At 41.2% G+C, this 19,917-nt stretch overlaps 1 protein-coding gene across 8 annotated transcripts in view; it reads left to right on the top strand.

The window, feature by feature from the left end:
• Positions 1 to 19,917, top strand: part of COL11A1 (collagen type XI alpha 1 chain) — a 782,075-nt gene that overhangs the window by 732,019 nt on the left and 30,139 nt on the right. For all 8 annotated transcript variants that reach the window (XM_068240020.1, XM_068240025.1, XM_068240017.1 and 5 more), the window contains 5 exons: positions 2,899 to 2,952; positions 4,032 to 4,139; positions 9,752 to 9,805; positions 9,980 to 10,033; positions 10,114 to 10,167. In XM_068240020.1, the coding sequence (XP_068096121.1) occupies positions 2,899 to 2,952; positions 4,032 to 4,139; positions 9,752 to 9,805; positions 9,980 to 10,033; positions 10,114 to 10,167 (324 nt within the window). The remainder of the gene's footprint in view (positions 1 to 2,898; positions 2,953 to 4,031; positions 4,140 to 9,751; positions 9,806 to 9,979; positions 10,034 to 10,113; positions 10,168 to 19,917) is intronic.

The following is a 19,917-nucleotide window of genomic DNA, read 5'->3' as shown; positions in this document are numbered from 1 at the left end:
TTTATTCTTATGTAATGCTATTGCATGCACAATAATCTTCCCATTTCAGTTTGCAGCCATTGCAGAAAACACTGATACACTGATTGCACATTAGGGATTATAAATAGGCTGCAGCAGGCTGACACTTCTGTTTAGCATTGCTCAGGACCTTTTGGAACGGCAATGCTTCTATATGCCCATATTTAATCAACTCTTATATTATTTCAGTGTCTAGAACTGATGAGGTATGGACCGCTTTTAACCTGGATAAAAGTCGAATTTTACTTTTGGCTGTAACTGAAGCCACACGTATACCAAAGTCGCCATTGTGGACTTTTTCATATGCTGTTTGTCTGTTGTTGTTTACGTCCTGCACACCTTTTAATCCTTAGAGTGGTTAATTTTGGTACTGCTGTTCAGCTATTGAATTGCCAAACTGCCTGACTTAATTTTTTTCATCTGGGGAGGTTATGGATTTGGGGTTGGGTAGATACATTTGGCATCTTATTGGATGAGGCTGTGTTCCCACTTGAGCGGAGAACGGACATTTTTTGTCTGTTTTCTGCTCATTGCTAAACGGACAGTGAACAGCTTCTATTTTATAAATAGGAGCCATTCACACTTGTAACGCTGCAACATATCCGCAGGATCCATTGCAGTAAGCTGACCGCACTTCTGTGCAGTCCGCAATAATCCTAGGCAGGTGGATGCATTCCCCATATAGCCTATGTGGGTATCACATCTGCCCCGGGCTATGGCCAGACCACAGAGGACCATCAGAGCGGACACTGCACTGTGGGAACACAGCCTTATGGTATCACCACCTACTCATTGAATTCAGCACAATGGTTCAAACCAATGAAAGGCTATTACAAGTTAAGGTTTTCAGTGAATGATAAGCATTATTCAAGATGCTCAGTGCTAGGGGATAGGGTAGGGAGAGGTTATGTTTATCAGGTACGGTTAGGAGGTCGGGGCTAAGTATTATGACAAGGTTTTATCAGAATAGTGCTAATTGAGGAAATTAGGTTATGATGCAGAGAATGGGTTAACTTTGATGGTAAGGTCAGAGTTTGGCACCAGGGATGTAAAATTTAAAAGGGATAGGAAGGGCTTAGCTTGAAACTTCTGCCAAGAACTGCACCACATTTCTAATACATGATTCCAATGACATTACCTAACTCCAGATTTACACATACCCATGGAAGCATCCATATTTCTCTCATAGCAGTTATGAAAAATAAGGTCTGTAAATGCACCCTTCATATTCTCACAGTTCAGGTTGCCTTTAAAGGGAAGATCTGATGTAAAAAAAAAAGTTCTACTTACCTGAGGCTTCCTCCAGCCCCATGGCAGTCGATATGTCCCTGGCCACAGCTCCATTGTCACAAGCAGTGCGGACGCATTTTTGTGCAGGTGCAGTAGATGCCAACCTGGCTAGGTCAGCATCTGGAATGGAGGGGACACCGGAGCTGCGGTGAGGGACATATCAGCTGCCAGGGGCTGGAGGAAGCCCCGGGTAAGTTTAACTTTTTTTTTTCCTCTGATCTTCCTTTTAAAGGGAAGCTGAACTGAGTGGTATATGGAGGCTGCCATAATTATTTAGTTTTAAACATTGCTAATTGCCTGACGGTCCCGCTGATATCAATAACTTCAGTAGTGTCTGAAACACAAATCTGAAGCAAACATGCAGCTAGTCTAGTCAGACTTTAGTCAGAAACATCAAGAGTCTATGGCGAAAAGTATCAGAGGCACAATATCAACTGGACAGCCAGGCAATATGCATTTTTTTAAATGGAAATAAATAGGTCCGCCTCCATATTCCTCTCAGTTCAGGTGTGTTTTAAAGATAAAAGGTACAGCATTTAGAATACATATAATTAACTTACCTCAATCTGTACATCACCACTCTGTATGCCCTGTGCATGTGTTATCACTGGGTATTTGAGCTTACTGCATCCCTGATTAATTAAATCTATGTGAGCTGTAGCTTACATGCAAGCTGGTAACTTGTGATGAAGCAGTGCATGTTATGTGCTTCAGCTGGCAGAGCACTCTAGCTCCACCTTTGCAGCACAGAAAGTTTTCCTTGGTGCTGAATGTATTGAGCTCTGTTGAAAGCAGGGATATAGTGAACTGATGGACAGTTCAAATAGAACCATAAACCCTCACTACTTAAAGGCCAAAAAAATACTGTGCTCACCAGTAGAGGATATGCTTTTTTGAGCAGAAGTAACTCTGTTGCCCTTCCTTGCTGTGCACCCCTCTCCTACCGCAGTAGTAGTAGTAGCAGCAGCAGCAGCAACAGTAATAGTAGCAGTAGCTGGTAAATAGAGTTGAGGGGGACAGTTAGTGAATAGTGACATGATGGCAAGGATTAGATTGTAGGCTCCTCTGAGGACAGTTAGTGTTACATTATGGCAGGGATTACATTATAAGCTCCTCTGAGGACAGTTACATGTGACATGATGGCATGGATAAGATTGTAACCTTGTTGGCGAGCAGATTAGGTGAGTGACAGGCAGCTCTGAGATCACTAAGTGCCCATTCGCTGCCCCTTCATCCCCCAAGTGCAAGATCCGGTTGTGTAACAGGATGAATGTTTGGCAGGCTAACTGCAACTGCCACCCTGCTGTCATCTGCCCACCCCTTGCTTTCCTGGTGCCCTCGACCATGACCTTCGTGGCCTTGCCTGAAATGCGGCCATGGACACAAGCTTCATTTAAGGAAATATTTCCTAGTAAAAGACCAGAGAGTAGATGTTATCACACTAAACACTTATATAACCTTGTTGTCCTAGCATGAGTGCCAGGACTGCCTGTTATAAGAAATAGGTTAGTTTTTACAAAACACAAGTCCTCTACCTTATATAGCACAGACCATATTGTCATAACATATTTTTTTATCTTCTATTTGTAGGGTCCCCCTGGACCAGCTGGCCTTCAAGGTCCTATTGGAGCTCCTGGACCAGCGGTAAGTTACTTAATGATAATTTGTCTTGATGTTGGAATGAAATTGTTTTTTATTTCTTTGAAAAAATGCCAGGGCATTACAAATGTTTCAGTGGGATATGATATTTGAGTATATGTTATTTATCTAGAAATCTGAGTACTCTTCATATCTATGAATGTGAACTTTTAAAGAAAAGCTGAACTGAAAATTAAAAGTCAAAATAAACATACACAAGTCATACTTACCCCCTGTGTAGTCTACTCCTCAACCTCTTTTTCCTCTCTTGCATCCTGTTTGTCCACTGTGATCAATGGAATTCTCCATCCTCCATTTTGAAAATGGCCATTACCCCATAACAGCTTCCTGGTCAGCACACAGTTAAACTGTAACATTGCCCACTTGAGCCATAGAGAAACATGGACACATCAGTTCTCCTCTCAGCTGTAACTGACAGCAACTGATATATAACTGACAGCAACTGATATATTTCAGTTCTGACAAAATGTTGTAAGAACTGGAAGGGATCATTGTCAGAAGAAATTGGTGAGCTTTTGAGAGGAACTGACGGCAAGGTAAATATGTAAAGTTAATTTGAAGGTAACTCATGTGTTTATTTTAAATAATTTTACTCAGTACAGGTTCCCTTTAATACTAAAATTAAATCATTGACAAATTATGATATATAGAAATAGAAATATATTTTGGTTGTTAGAGTATGTCTAGCAGGCAGGTGAGAGCGTTAAGTAAAACAGTTTAAAGACAAAAAAATATATAATTTTTTTAAGGCATTTTCCACAATCCTTCCAGTGTCCATTTTTTATGAATACACTTGAACAAATGTCTGCATTTCAAACTGTAAGTGGTCACATAAAGGATACTGATTAGCTGCATTCATAGTAGTAGACCACAGAAAAGAAAAAAACACAGATTGAAAAAAAATATCAATACAGTATTTATACATTTTCTTTTTATCTTCAGCATATAAGCAACAGTGCTCAGAACAACATTTGGCTTCTTTAGTTGATATTGTTATTTTTTTTAAATTATTTGTAGAGCATTTATAAGCCTTCTTTTTTTCTCTACTGCTTTACTGTTTCTAGGGATCAGATGGAGAACCTGGTCCAAGAGGTCAGCAGGGAATGTTTGGACAGAAGGGAGATGAAGGTCCTCGTGGTTTCCCAGGTCCACCTGGTCCAATTGGTCTCCAAGTAAGTAAAACCTTCCTCTAGGTGTTTAACAATAATTACAAGGGGGCCTTACTTTTGTTTTGGATGTTTAATTCATGTCACACAGTTACATATTTTGAAAAATGCAATAGGATGGTGGGGAGGGAGTCTCGGAGGAATCTTTAGAGATGTAAGGGTACAGAAGGTGTGTACATTTAAAAGGGGCACCCAGGAAATCCTGATAGTAGAATATAGTAGTGTATCCCTACCACCTACTCCTAACATTAACTTCCCCACTATCTATTCTAAGCCCCATAGCTAATGTAACCGAATTACCCTGTAGGTGCTGGCCAAAGCCAGGCACTGACCATAGCTGCTACTGCTAGAGTTCAGGAGGGTAAGACACCAGAAATGTATGTATGATGGAGGGGTGAGAATAGGGCTAGACCTGACAATGAGGTTTATATTGGCTCTCCAGTTAAGGTTAGGCATTCAGAAGTGATTTACATTAAGAGTAGCTAAGGTTAGAAAGGGTTTACATGGGGAAGGGGGGAGGCTTAGGAATTAGTTAACATTTTATGCTGGGGGAGCTTGAGTTAGACTTCAGGAAGAGTTCTACAAATGGGAGACAAGGAGGTTAAGGTTGGGCAATAGTTACCAGTTGATGTCAGGCTTTAGCGGTTTATATGAGGAGAGACTAGGGTTGGACATCTGTAAGGGAGACGGTTACGTAGGGATAGCTGATTGATGGGGACAAGTATTGTTTCCAATATTCAGACTTGCTGGCACCCAAATTAAGTGGCAGCAATATGAGAATGATTTCATATATACTACTATTAATTAGGTTGCCCTTTAACCTTACAACCTCCATGGCATTTACACAACTGCAACCATAAAGGATTAGTAAGGTTTAGTTTGTAAATAGCCACATTATTTTTTTCCCTTTCATGCCCTACAGCAATGTGAAATATGAGTGGAAAACATACCTCTTTTATCAGAAATCTTGTGAATTCTCACACACTAACAATGTGTTCTGTAAGCCTTGCTGTGCATATGGTTATGTACACATATATTTCCAGCGAATGTATGCTGACAGCTCTGGCACCTGATAAAAATGTTGCAGGAACACTGGAGGTGCCCCATGCCCCTAGCAGATAAATTGTGTGCATGAGGGGATGGCAAAGCTGAGATCTGCGGGTATCAGTCTGGCCAAGCCTCAGTCAACAGGCCTGGCAGACTAAATGAATGGGCCATCAGCTCAGTAATCAGTGCTACGCCAGCTGGCAGGAATTATTCATGTGCCGCTGTGCTCCAAGCAGAGAGTTACTGATGTTACCAGTCCAGGAGAGGCGGCGTGCAGAAAATACCTATCATCTGCTCAGTGTACTGTGTATGGATGTACACTCTGATCTGTGGGAAACAAGGAAAACATTTCTGCTATGTCATGTGAATTACCAACAGACAGTTCAGTATAGGTACAGACACACACTTAGCTCTTTATAAACTACAAGCCCAGTTTTGTATTGTTTAGATTTAAAAAGCCTCAGGTACAGTAATGCACAATAAAAAAAGGCCCATGTTTTCCATAGCAACCTGTCACACAATAAAAAATAATCAAAAAATACAGAAATGCTACTACAACAGTGTTCTAACAATTAAACAATTCCCAGATCAGTTGCAGGAAAGGTTAATATCCCAAAAATAGTATAGTTAATTCTGGAGGCTCGCTGGAATATCAGGTTGTGTTCACTAGATACAGTTCAATTCAGTGCACATCACCTTCTGTGTACAGTAAAAAACTTCCTGTGCTGAAAAGTCCTCCACCAAGGTCTCCCCTAGAGAGAATCAACTCATGATTAAGGGCCCGTTTCCACTATCGCGGTTTCCGCTGCGATTCCGCAGAGTTTCCCCGCACATGAATCGCACGGGGGAACTCTGCCATAGGGGATGACAGCGCCGCGGCGGAATCGCTTGCGGGAGCGATTTGGCCGGAACCCCCTGCAGAATTCGCGGCGGAGGCTGCGAATCCCATAGCCGTGCATGGCACGACTCATGGGATTCGCCTGCGATCCCGCCCTTCCGCTCAGTGCCGGCGTGCGTCTGCGAGACGCACGCCGCACTAGTGGAAACAAGCCCTTAGACATGACCTATGTGAGACAAGTCAGTGCAAACCTTTGGGATCTTAACAAGGCACTGTGGTGACACACAGTATTGTAAAAAGCAGTGGATTATTAAAGATACCCACGTTTACGTTAAGTTTACGCATTAGAAACTCTTCCTATACCTATCTATTGCGGTATATTAGTCTGTAACCCCGCCCTACCAGTGATGCTTAGCCTAGGCCACAGGTGTCGAACTCCAGTCTTTGAGGGTCATATCCATGCCACTGTTTAGGATGGACTGAGAAATTGAGATGTATGTTATAATTGATGAACCACGCCTTTCCTGATTCAGCCCCATTAATTCATTTAAACTGTGCAAAAAATATATGAGGACCCCTAACCTTGAAGACCACAATTGGACATCCCAGGCCTAGGCTGTTTAGCTATGCAGCATTCTCTTCCCAGAGCATTCTGGGAGACCAGGCATTATTTTCACTGGCTTTGGAATTCTCAGAAACAAACCTCCCACAGAGCTGTACCTGACAGGACTAAAGATGTCACATGTGATACATTTCAGAGTGTAAATCAGGGTGAGGAAAGAGTTTACAGTGGGTAAACAATAACTAAATAATTTCTAAATGAATATTGTAAAAATAACAAACAATTTTATTTGTTACATTGGCCTCAATTCACTAAGATCATGCTGGAGATAATAAGGCAAGAGAAAACTTACCTCCACAGAGTGAGAGCGTTATCTTATCTCTTCATTCCTTAAGTTACCTCCTCTGTAGTTAAGTTACCTCCTCTGTAGTTCTCTTCACACGCAGTTAATTAACAGACTGTCTTTAACTTTAGAATTCTGGAGTTATGTTAAGGATTGAAGAGTTAACTTAAAGACAGAAGAGTGAACTTTAGGTTTGCCTGAGGTAAAATGTTTCCTGAATACTACATGCCTTATCACCATGGTGATAACTCTAGAAACGTTATTAAAGACAGTAGATAAGCTTAGTGAATTGAGGCCATTGTAAAATTAGCACAACCCGTGTTACCTAAGTAACATGAGCATTGCTATGGTAAAACATTCTATGCTACTTGCGTTGCACTTGCTTCTCTAACAACACTCTTGTTAACTAAGCTATCTCAGCTAACGGGGGTTACACTTATTGTGCAATGCACGCTTTCTGCTCATGGCAACTTTATATTAACTGTCCTTACATTAGACTGAAGTTTTAGTTGTTTTGCATTAACTTTTCACCTTGAGGCTGCTTTTAGTAAACTCTTTCAGAACTCATAAAACAAAAGTTGACCTAATAGCATCTTGGTCTGTTTTGCATGTTTATAGCACATCAATATATGGTGTAATTCTTTTACAAGTGTCACTGGAGTGGTTATGTGGATATGATAGAGATAAACTCTGCTTTGTGCATAATGCAGATATACAGTTCTATACAGAGTAATGTCCCAGAAGCTGCAGTAAGAGAATGAATGATGTGCCTTTCCATATTGCCAGTAGCAGCTTCACATATCATCGGTCTGGCTCAGCAGGATGTAAATTATTAACCATGCTCGTTCTCGAACTGCTGTGTACAGAATCATCATCCATTTACAACCGCCAACATCCTGCAGCCAACATGACATCCCTATCTCTTAGTGGAAATGCTGCCCAGGGATTGATAGCTAAGCATTGTAGAACAGCTTATGCTATATGCTGCTAGCTCCTTCAGTCCCACATAAAGTTGTAGATAGCTGCAGAATGTGTGACCCTAGTTTATGATGTAGTTGTTCATTTTAAAGTCACAGCTTATTTTACCATAATCTTAGTCTGTACTTACTAAACTCAAAGATTGATTAAGGAATAAGCACAAAAGATATCTACTTGGGAGCTTTAATACACAGAGGTGCACAATACAGACAGGGACCCGGGCACTGATTCCTGCTCTGCAAAACATACCGAAAGGGGGCAGGAGCAGCAAAGAAAGCCAGCAAAATGCTCTCACCACCTGGGGGAACCATCCACAACTACCCTCACCACCAAGGAGATTCCCCACAAAACCTCCTCCCCAGTTCATACAAAAAACACACAGTAGGTGAGAGCACTTCCAAGCAGCACCTGCCTTATAAATGGCTGGCAGAAGCCTGTCTGCACATTGAAGGCACATTGGGTGTGCTCAAACTGCAGTACCAAATTATGCAAGGGCCTAACTGACCCCGATAAACACCTCAGACTTAAAGGAGACCCTCAACTACACATAGTAGGTTGAACTCTACTATTGATAAGCATGAAACAGCTTGCATGAAATGTACCTTCCGTTGCACAATTTGCATAATTTGCATTCCGTTGCACTCATGGAGGACGTTCGGTTCCCAAATGGTTTGCGTGCATTCCATGTTAGACCCTTTCACCACAATGGGATTTCAAAAATACACACATGTATTATATGGGGCCCGGCACTCACACGAGACTCCACTCTGCAAAACACACCGAATGGGGGGAAGGGAGGCAGGAGCAGTGCAAACACCCCCCAAAAATGCACTTATCACCTGGGGGAACTATCCACAACTGCCCCCACCACGAAGGAGATTATAGCTAGTAGAATATCTGCAATAGGGCAGTGGCTAATTCTGATAGCAGAATATCTGTAATTTTTATTGATATTTTATTATCACCTACTCTATCCCTCTTTTCACACTAACCTTTCCTCTACCAATACCTAACACTAATCTACCCCCTGTGTTGCAGTCTCCACCAATATCTGGACCATCTTTGCCACTAAATACTTTACCTGCTGATATCTGTGCTGCCTATTACAGCTATTTATCAAGTACCACCAGCTCCCAAATTACCCCTTGGTTGCCCGCAATAGTAGCAATTAAATTTGCTCTCTATTCTATTCATCACCAATTTTACTGCTTGGCTGCCAGTGCCTGAAAAATAGGAGAATGAATGGCTCCACAAGACCCTGGAAACAACATCAGAGCTCTGTTTAGAAGAATGCAGTGTCAGTAAATATCTAAGATATTATTTACAACTTTCAGGCTTCCAAGCATACACACACTTATCTCAGGAACTAGATCAGGTGCCCTCAACCTCCTCAAATTAAGGTGTATTTCAGTACATGTAACAGTTGGTACATTACACAGCAGATAACAGTTAGTACATCATACAGCAGGGTTACCTGGGCACAAGGAAGGCTGCCATCCCAGACTAAATGCAATTGCCTGCCTGGTTCTTGGATGCCATGTCGTATTGGGTCAGAGAACACCTATGAGGCAATATACACAGATGTGTTCTTTATTTAGAGATAGCAGATCAAGTACTGTGTTCACATTATCAAGTCTACAAAAATGTTGCTTCCACCTTCAGCCTTAAGAAGGTGTCCCCCTGGTTTGATTTATGCAGCAGGGCAAGAGAGCAATGCAATAATGACTTTTAATGTAGATAGTGCAGTTATCCTTTGAAGGTTAGAATTTGTGATAGAAAATTTATGATTGTGCATTTACTTTGTTACATAATAGGAAATGAATAACCTCATTATTGTGTTTTCCTTTCAGGGTCTTCCTGGCCCCCCAGGTGAAAAGGGAGAAAATGGTGATGTTGGACCCATGGTAAATATCGTCAACTAACTTACCTTAGCATAGCAGAATTAACACTGCTGAAGGCAATGTATACTAGATTGTGAAATATACTTTTGGTACATTGTGGCTCCAAAAGCCTCTCAAAAAAGATGTTGTCAACTTTTAAAAAAATAATATAATACTATTATACATCTTTTCAAATAGGGTCCACCTGGCCCTCCTGGTCCAAGAGGTCCTCAAGGTCCTAATGGTGCTGATGTGAGTATTCTCTCTGGTATTTGTGTACAATTTCTGTGTCCATTGTGTATTGGTTGGTCTAATACTGATATCTTCTGCAGGGTCCACAAGGTCCTCCCGGGTCTGTTGGCTCTCTTGGTGCAGTTGGTGAAAAGGTTAGTGATGATTATTCTTTGTTTGTTTGTTTTTTGACAGATACATTCTCTGTTTTACGTTGTTACGCGGTTTCTGTTTTATTTAAACTTCAATTTTGGATTGTAGTGGATTTATATCAAATGCTGAAATTTCACTTGCAAACAGAAATTCCAAATCATTTTAGTTTTTTTTTATTAAAAGAAGATAAAGAAAAAGGATTGCTATACAGCATTATAAACTGGTAAAGGGGTCTTTTAGCTTCATTACTTTCATTACTAGTTCACTATTGGCAGTGCAAAGAGCAGAGTCCATACACTGCTGGAGCAAGTGCACCATTGTATAAGGACAGGCTGGCAAGCGTCGGTGCTTAGTTATTCCTGGTGTTCTTACATAACTTGACATTTATTTGACCTGAAGTATGCATACATCAAGTGACCCACATAGAAGGTTTTGTTAAGCAGTGTGGAGATGCCAGGGGGAAGAATGCTTTGTCCATCTATATTAAACTAGCTGTACTGGGGATCCTGGATAATGAAAGTGGGTTTTAACCTCCTAGAGCAGGGGTCCCCAACCACCGGTCCGCAGCCCACTGCTGGTCCGTTGGACGTTTGCAGTTAGGCCGCAGGACTGTCCTCTTTGCCCGACCCCCCCCCCCCCCCCCCCCCCGCAGCTGCTGTTACCTCTGGCGGCCGCTTTCTCTCTTATATTCCTCTCTCCTGCTCAGCCTCGTGTAAGTGATTCACAGCAGCGCACCCAGCGGCTGCTGTGCTGATGAGGGAGGAAGCAGGAGAGAGAGAGAGCGGTTCCCATAGTAACGGCGATACACTTTGCCGCTACAGGAAGCCGTGCTCTCTTGTCTCCTGCTTCCTCCCTCATCATCACAGCAGCCGCGGGGCACGCTGCTGTGAATCACTTACACGGGGCCGGGCAGGAGAGAGGAATATAAGAGAGAATTGGCCGACGGCTAAGCTAACAGCAGCGGCGACTGCGGAGGGGTGGACGGCTATACTGGGGCACTACCTACCCATACTGGGGCGCTGTATTGGGGCACTATACTACCTATACTGGGCACTATACTAGCTATACTGGGCACTATACTGGCTATACAGGGCACTATACTAGCTATACTGGGCACTATACTAGCTATACTGGGGCACTACCTCACCATACTGGGCACTATACTAGCTAAACTGGGGCACTACCTACCCATACTGGGCACTATACTACCTATACTGGGCACTATACTAGCTATACTGGGCACTATACTGGCTATACTGGGCACTATACTAGCTATACTGGGCACTATACTAGCTATACTGGGGCACTACCTAACCATACTGGGCACTATACTAGTTATACTGTGGCACTACCTACCCATACTGGGCACTATACTAGCTTTACTGGGCACTTTACTAGCTATACTGGGGCACTACCTACCCATACTGGGCACTATACTAGCTATACTGGGCACTATACTAGCTATACTGGGGCACTACCTACCTATACTGGGCAATATACTAGTTATACTGGGCACTATATTAGCTATACTGGAGCACTACCTACCCATACTGGGACTATACTAGCTATACTGGGACACAATGCTAGCTATACTGGGGCACTATACTAGCTATACTGGGGTAACTATACTAGCCATACTGGGGCAACTAAACTCCCTATTGTGGGGCAACTACGCTAGCTATGCCGCCGCATCCCAGCCCCCCCCCCCCCCCCGGTAACCCGCTGCGCACGACACTGTCTACCCCCCCCCCCCCCCCCCGGGCTCTGGAGAAAAATTTGGTCAGAAAGTGGTCCCCGGGCTGGAAAAGGTTGGGGACCCCTGTCTATGACCTAGAGGACAAAAATCTAATTTTTGGCTTACATATGTTCTCACTGCTTTGTAAGCTGGGCACAGGGCGAGTTGAAAGATGACTCACCCTGCTGCCGCTGAAATACCGGGGGGTGTAGCAATTCCGAGGGAGAAGCAATTTGGGGTCTGGTGATCGCCAGATTCCTGAATTACCCGTGTGCAGACTATAACATTACTGCTATAACCGCACCGCCATCTGGCGCCGTGTGCCCAGATGACCTGCTTTGTAATTTTTGCACTTTAAATGGAGAATTACTGAGCTGGTAACACTGTTACTTTTCACATTGTGTAGAACTTATTATTATGGATTTATAAAGTGCCACCATATTCCATGGCACTGTACAAAGTATGTAAGAAACATGGTGTACACAAATAATAGAGACAATGGTATACACCAATATACAAAATACTGAATTGATATTTTGTTTGCCCCCCACCCCCCAGTCTTGTGAATGGGAAGATCCAGCCACATATTAGTTTTGCCAACACCAGTAACAAGTTGATAGCTTATGTACAGAAATGATGTTGTTTTTCAAAATAAATCTGTAGAGGATGTACAAATTAATACCATTAATAAGATACACCTACATTTTCCCACACTCATAAAAGGATACCTGAGGTGACATGTGACATGATGAGATAGACGTGTGTATGTACAGTGCCTAGCACACAAATAACTAGGCTGTGTTCCTTTTTTTCTTTCTCTGCCTGAAAGGTTTAAAAATCAGGTATGTAAGTGACAATTCTTGTCAGAGTCAGGACTGGGTCAGACTACAGTGTAACCCTCAGTGATAAGAAATTACAGTCATAAAACTATGTCCTAGCAAAAAAAGGCTTCTCAGAGCAGGAAAGAGATAAAAAGGGTCAATGGTCATAGATTTTAGCTCTGGCATACTTCAATAAATGTGTCATTGAGCAGAAACAATAAAACAGTACAAACTTAAAAAGTAGATTTATATATAAAATACATCTGTGGGATATCTAAAAAAAAAAACAAATTTCTAGGAGAAGGATAGATGCAATTGTTTATCTTATCGGTTTATTTTCACTTTGGGTGTCCTTTAAGTCCATATAACAAACCCTTCTTTCAAATACTATGAGAGGTGTTATGCTATTTATGTAGAGCCTGAGCCTTTACAAGTTGGAATATTGTCTTGGAAATTCAGAAGAGTGGCAAAATCAACATAGACCAAGTCTAAAATGATTACTGCTCAATTAGCACAAAAACAGCACCTAGCATATTATGCTTACACCATTTAGGTCTCCTTTGTTATGCTAATAAGCAGTTCTTATGTTAGGTGATAAAATTAGCATACACCCCATTCTTAACGGAACTAACAGCTGTGTATAAGCCTTCCATTAAGCATAGTGTGCTAAGACTAGCTATGTGGGGCCCCTTCCTAGGATTTCACCCCAGGAATCCGCTTGATTTGCCTATGCATAAAAATGGCCCTGTATGTGCCCACATGATGAGCATATATCCACATGTGTCAAACACTGATATGAGCATGTATTCATTCATTTTAAGTGGAAAAGCTTTATGTAGCCATAAGTATTAGCATTCCACTGTCATCTGTCACTGTATTGAAGTCCACCATTGTCTAGGTGAATTCTTAGGACATTGTTAAGGCATTGTTAGTGCAAGAAGAATATAAGAAAAAAGTTTGTCTGTGCAGATATTAGGTTTATCATAAGTCTGCATTAGAGGAGAAATCATTTTTTTGTGCATTGCTTCCTTTTATTATGGGAACATTCTGTCTCTAGTGCTTTGCCCATCTCTCTAGAGTTCCCATACATTAAAAGGATTCTGCCTGCAGTGTTTGCATACAGAGTTATTGTATAATAATAGCTGTCATCTTATATCAGACAAATGCAGACTTGTACTCCTAGGGAAGTGTGCAGTCCTATCACACAGGCGCTCTGTGGGTTTATCATCTCTAAGTGGAAATATTTCTATGGATTGGTATTTTTTATTTTTTTGTGTCCAGGCTAAATTCGAACTCGTGATGAAATCTTTATTTTTACATTTTCTATGCTGATTTCCTAATCTCAGCAACATTACAATACTTGTTCACGTCAGCTATTGAACAACAAATCAAAGATAGTGAGGAATTAGGACAGCGGTGAGGAGTTACATTGCTGGAATGAATGATGAGTATGCATCTGCATTTCCAAAACATATTGCTTGTATTGTACTGCTGTATTTTTTATATGAATACAGTTTTAACTCATTGCTGAACATCTATCAGCAGTCTGATAGTACAATAACTGAGAGGTAATCAAACTATCATTAAAAATGATTACTAAAATCAAGGCCAGATTTCAAATGATGAGAATTTCTTTGGGCAGTAATTAGTGTTTATTTATTTATACTTTTATATATCACCGACACATGTTCTACAGTGCTGCACATAGAGCATTAATCAAGACACAGAGCTAGCTGTAGCACAGAGAGACACTCTCCAATATACTGTCCCTACCACAGCCAGGTTGGGGCCAATGTTATGGGGAAGCCAATTCACCTACCAGAAAATTGTTTAGGTTGTAGAAAGAAACTTAAAAGGCCCATACACTTACACGATTTCCCGGCGATACACAGCAGATTCGAAACTGCTGTGAAATAGTTGCGCAAACGCTGAGCGAACGATCGATTTCCATCCGAAATCGATCGTTCCCGTTGATCTATCCGCGCTGAAGATTTCACTCGAATCCCGGCGGGTCGGGAGTGTGTCGATATCGGCGTTCGAATGTCCGACGACCGATGTTAGCGGCAATACATTACCTGTTCTGCCGACGCATGTCCCTTCTGTCACCGCGGCCCCTTCTCTGCACTGGGCTCCGGCTGGCTTCACTTACTTCCTGTCCTGACAGGAAGTTTAAACAGTAGAGTGCCCTCTACTGTTTAAACTTCCCCCGACAGGAAGTAAAGTGAAGCTGGAGCCCAGAGCGGAGAAGAGACAGCGGAGACCGGGGGACTCGCGCCGGCCGGATCAGGTAATGTATGCAGGGGGGGGGGGGGGGGGCAGCGGCAGCTCTGCAGATTGTGATTCGGTTTCATAGTGAGATCGATTCAAAATCTGTTTGCAGTGTAGGCAGCCAATAGATCCCTCTTTGATCAGATTCAATCACAGAGGGATCAATCTGCTGGTCGATCTGGTGGCAATCGACCAGTGTATGGCAGCCTTTAGAGTGAACTGTGCAGCATTTTAGTCCTCAGGGCATATCAATAGCACATTAAATATAGAGAGATGCATTTTTGTGCACTGTGCAGTGCTGCCACATTTAGTATAAATGGATAGGGTCAAATGTGGTATAGAATGCATGGCCATTGAATACCCCAATCATTAGGCATTAGCCCTTGTTGTTCATCTTTGGTCAGCCTCTAAGTGGATAAATGAGACACAAAGCAATTATTCGTATTGCACTTACTGTATTTGCATAATAGACATAAACCCAGTTCAATGTCTAGAGCTAATTGGCAAATGCAGCAAAAGGAACTATACATCCAAGTGATTACTCATTAAAAAAAAGGTAAAACGACTGAAAGCCAAATGCATAACATTGAGAAGTTATTTCTGTTCATCTGGGCTTTTTGAGCATTCATGGAATGTGTAGATCAATGTCAAGGGTTGCGCAGGTCACTGTGTTTTTCCCAAAATCTTGCTCTGCTTGGAGAAATAGCTTCCTTATGGCTTCTTTTATTGTTTCTGAAAATGGAGAACGATTTATCTGATAAAAGGGTCAAGTACATTTTCTGATAAAGGCTATAATTTTCTCTAAGCTCTCATTGTTCCATCTTACAAAAAGCTGCTGACTTTTTCTCAGCACTGTTTGGAAGAGCAGAAACAACGCAGCTTGTGACTGTAGGGTAGTGGAATGACAGTAAATTCAAGTGTACAAGGGAGATAGCTGTTGGCATGCAGACCCCATATCTAGAATCTAGGAAAGACCCTATGTTTTGCTGTGCTTGATGGTGCTGCAAGCTTGGGGGGAATCATATAGCTGAACGGAGAGCTATAATTTCAGATTGTAGTCCAGACACAAGCTCTGTACGAATAAAATTATACAACCTATAAATACCTACAACTGTAGGGCAGCACGGTGGTGTAGTGAATAGCACTCTCGCCTTGCAGTACTGGTTCCCTGGTTCGAATCCCAGCCAGGGCACTATTTGCACAGAGTTTATATGTTCTCCCCTTTGTCTGTGTGGGTTTCCTCCAGGCACTCCGTTTTCCCCCACAGCCCAAAAACATACAGATAAGTTAATTGGCTTCCAACTATAATTGGCCCTAGACTACAATAGACATATGATCCACGGCCGCTCAGGGCAATTTGATTGTGACCACTAATTTGTAAGAAATAGGGGACCCAGTGTTAAACAATATCCATTAAAAATACTAGGAGCTGTGATCAAAGTGCCTTAAACAGGGAACAGTCCTTGGTCAATGAGGTTTTCTGTCATGTCAACTCAACTGGACTAGTTCTGCATATACAGCAATGCCAAGGTACACCAGGAGAGATAGTCCTGCTAGTTTACATAATGAGTAAAGGACTGGATAATGGATGAAGATGAGATCAGTTTACTCACATTACTGAAGAATGCAGTAATCTATACATATGGTAGTAAAGGTTTTATTGTTAGATACCAGTCAACAGGTTATGTCAGTTAGTGAGCAGGTTCTGTGCTTATAGGGAGATTCAGCATTTAAAGTTCTCAGAGTTGGTGGAATGAGAAATGGATTGTGGGAGGGGATTTATAAGAGAGACAGTGGCTCATAAGAAGTATTAGATGTAGAGTGTTTTGGAGATGTATGGTTTATCAGACTGCCTCTTCATTTGGGTCTTGGCTTTGGTTAACTGTAGTTACCGATATTCAAATATTGGCTTAGTGACAGTACTTTTTGTTGGCGTTTTCAGCACTTTACTTTCATCAGTTGCTACTACCTTTCTTCACTTTACAATTAGTTTATATTATGAGACTATTCCAGCACCTACAGGGGTAATCTGTTTCCTTAAATGGGTATTGTCTGCATTACTTTAATGGGATATTATTATTAGCTGTAATATGATCATATAATAAAATCATATTGAGCAGAGTATTAATGGCTGCATTTTAGTATTAGAATGACTTGCTATTGGAGAGAATCATTTTACAACTTATGTTGTTTTGCTCCGTGTATAGGGATCCTTCACAGTTCTGCAAGAATGCAGATGGAATAAAATAAAATACTGCATCATGACACATTTTGTTTCAGCAACATTAAACAAACTCTGGCAAGCACGAAATATACTTTAAGGAGGAGCAGTGCTGTTTCTGGTAACAGGCCGTCCAGGCCTAGGCTGGATGTGGCTTCTATTTTAAAGATTGCAGTACTGCATCCTTTGCATTAAAGAGGAACTGTCGCGAAAATCTTAAATTTTAAAACACATACAAATAGGAAGTACGTTTTTCCAGAGTAAAATTAGCCATAAATTACTTTTCTCCTATGTTGCTGTCACTTACAGTAGGTAGTAGAAATCTGACATTACCGACAGGTTTTGGGTTAGTCCATCTCTTCATGGGGGATTCTCAGCATGACCTTTATTCTTTATAAAGACATTCCCTAAAAAACAAGATTTATACAACGATGCTGACCAGCCTCCCTGCTCACTGCACACTTTTTTGCCAGTTGGATGGAGCAACTGCCATTCACTAAGTGCTTTGAAAAATAAATAAAGAAAACCTTGAGAACCCCCCATGAGAAGATGGGCTAGTCCAAAATCTGTTGGTAATGTCAGATTTCTACTACTTATTGTAAGTGACAGCAACATAGGAGAAAAGTAATTTATGGCTCATTTTACTCTGGAAGAAACGTAATTCTTATTTGTGTATGTTTACATGTATTTTAAATTTTAAGATTTTTGCGACAGAGGTCCTTTAATGACATTCTGTTTCAGGTAGTCTGCAGTACATGGCACAGTATATATCAGTTTTTCCATTGTCCCTTGAAGCTGTACAGTATCCCTTGTAGTGTAGTCATTTGCTCCACATACACATGCCCCACTCATCTCTGCATGTGTATATGGGTAAGGTGTGGGATACAGGTTGTAGGTTAGAAAAAGCCTGGAGTAAAAGTGACAGTGTAGGCTAAACACTAAACAAAACAAAAAATCTTTCCGGTTTGCTAATGGTGGGATAGTCAGGGGTTAAGATGCAGTGTATTTTAATGGGCAGAAATTAAAATGCCACATTTTTCTGCCTATTAGCTCATGAGTTGTGTAGCTTGTCCATTGTAGTGGTATTTGCTTTGCTTTCTCAAGTAACCATTCTAATAATAACCATTTAATCATTTGTCCAGTTTAGCTAGCTCAGTTTTGTGACAGATCTCTTTAACTAGCTAAGAACTAAGAATACTCACGCGCATGTTAAATCACTTTCAGAATGTAAATATTCATTATTTGAAAAATATAGTGAATTTAGTCTAATGTTGAGCAGAACATGCTTTCTAGCCTCAGTACTTAGCTTGATTAACCTTGCATTGAAATAATTCCCGTTATTAATCACAGTCATAAAAGTATCATATGAAAATAGAGTTACTAGTGGGTCTACATAAGTACCTGGAAAATCCTTACCGTAACTTTATTCATCTGTTATACGTTCGGCTAATACCTTCAAGGCCTTTTGGCACTTGAGAAGAAATTGTATTATTTCCATATTTATATAGACTATACATCACTGTTTCCATCCCAATGAATACTGCATGCTTGAAACATTTCAGCTCTATACTCGGAGCTCTGAGAAACACACATGGCTTATAGAGAAATATTTTGTGTTATTTATGCATAGCAAATGGCTTTTCTTTTTTCTTTTTTTTTCTTTCTGCCACTCAGTTGTTATCATTTGGCTATACATAATATTAGTTGAACTGCATTTGGCCATTCACATACTCCTAACAAACAGAGAAGTGATCTCCATTCATTCAACCTTTACTGTAGCAATAATTCATCTTTCCACCCACTCAACAGAAAATAATGGTTCTTCTTTGAATTTAAATAGAGATTTTAGTCATATAACGACGGCTGTGTCCATGGTGATATACTTCCCTGCACTGCTTCACACTTTATGGCATTTTTATTTGCTCCCCATAGTTGTTAGAAAAATGCACGAGGTCACAAGTTACTTTTTTAGCATAGAGGCAGACTGCTAAGAGGCTCAATCTACAGCTGCTGTAGCAAATATGAGTAGAATGTCTGGAATTAGGAGCTTGCAATCCAGATAAATACCAGATTACATATATTGAGGAAGGTCTTTTCTGTTGCCTGCATTGATCTATTATAATCTTTAATTTAACGCTCCGAGTAGTAGCCATAGCTAGTATGTTTGCATATTTTAACATTTTCAATACATGGCTAAACAGACACATGAAGGTCACCTAACTTGACTGTTAAGTATTATTTTATGTTTGCATAGACACCTACCAAGTAGTTTTTTGTTTTTTTTGGTGGAGCGGTGGGGGAGATTTTGAGTCTCTCCACATTCCATATTTGACACTATCTGACCCTCACGTTACAGCCACCTCTCGCTGTCTCAGTATCTGTGCATCCTTACACATCAGTACTGACACTGTCTGGCAACCTGAGACTAGGTTTAAACATTTCAGTGGTAGCCTATATCTGTCTGCTGCTGTTTTTTCATGTGTGCCTGTCCATGACTAATTTACAGTACAAAAGCTGCAAAGAGGCTACTAGGCTATGGCAGCATACAACAATCTCTCTAAGAGAACACGGTGACACCCAATCACATGGCATACAGACAACGAAATGACAGGCTGCCCTCATAACACACTCAGGCATCTTGAAGATCACTGTCCCCACTATATCCGGGTGTAGCTGCTTTCTTTTGAAGTGAAACCACAGAAGCAAC

The sequence above is a fragment of the Hyperolius riggenbachi genome, chromosome 6, assembly GCF_040937935.1.
Source record: "Hyperolius riggenbachi isolate aHypRig1 chromosome 6, aHypRig1.pri, whole genome shotgun sequence".
Taxonomy (NCBI): Eukaryota; Metazoa; Chordata; class Amphibia; order Anura; family Hyperoliidae; genus Hyperolius; species Hyperolius riggenbachi.
The sequence above is the reverse complement of the archived record's forward strand: the minus strand, read 5'-3'. Positions and strand labels throughout refer to the sequence as shown.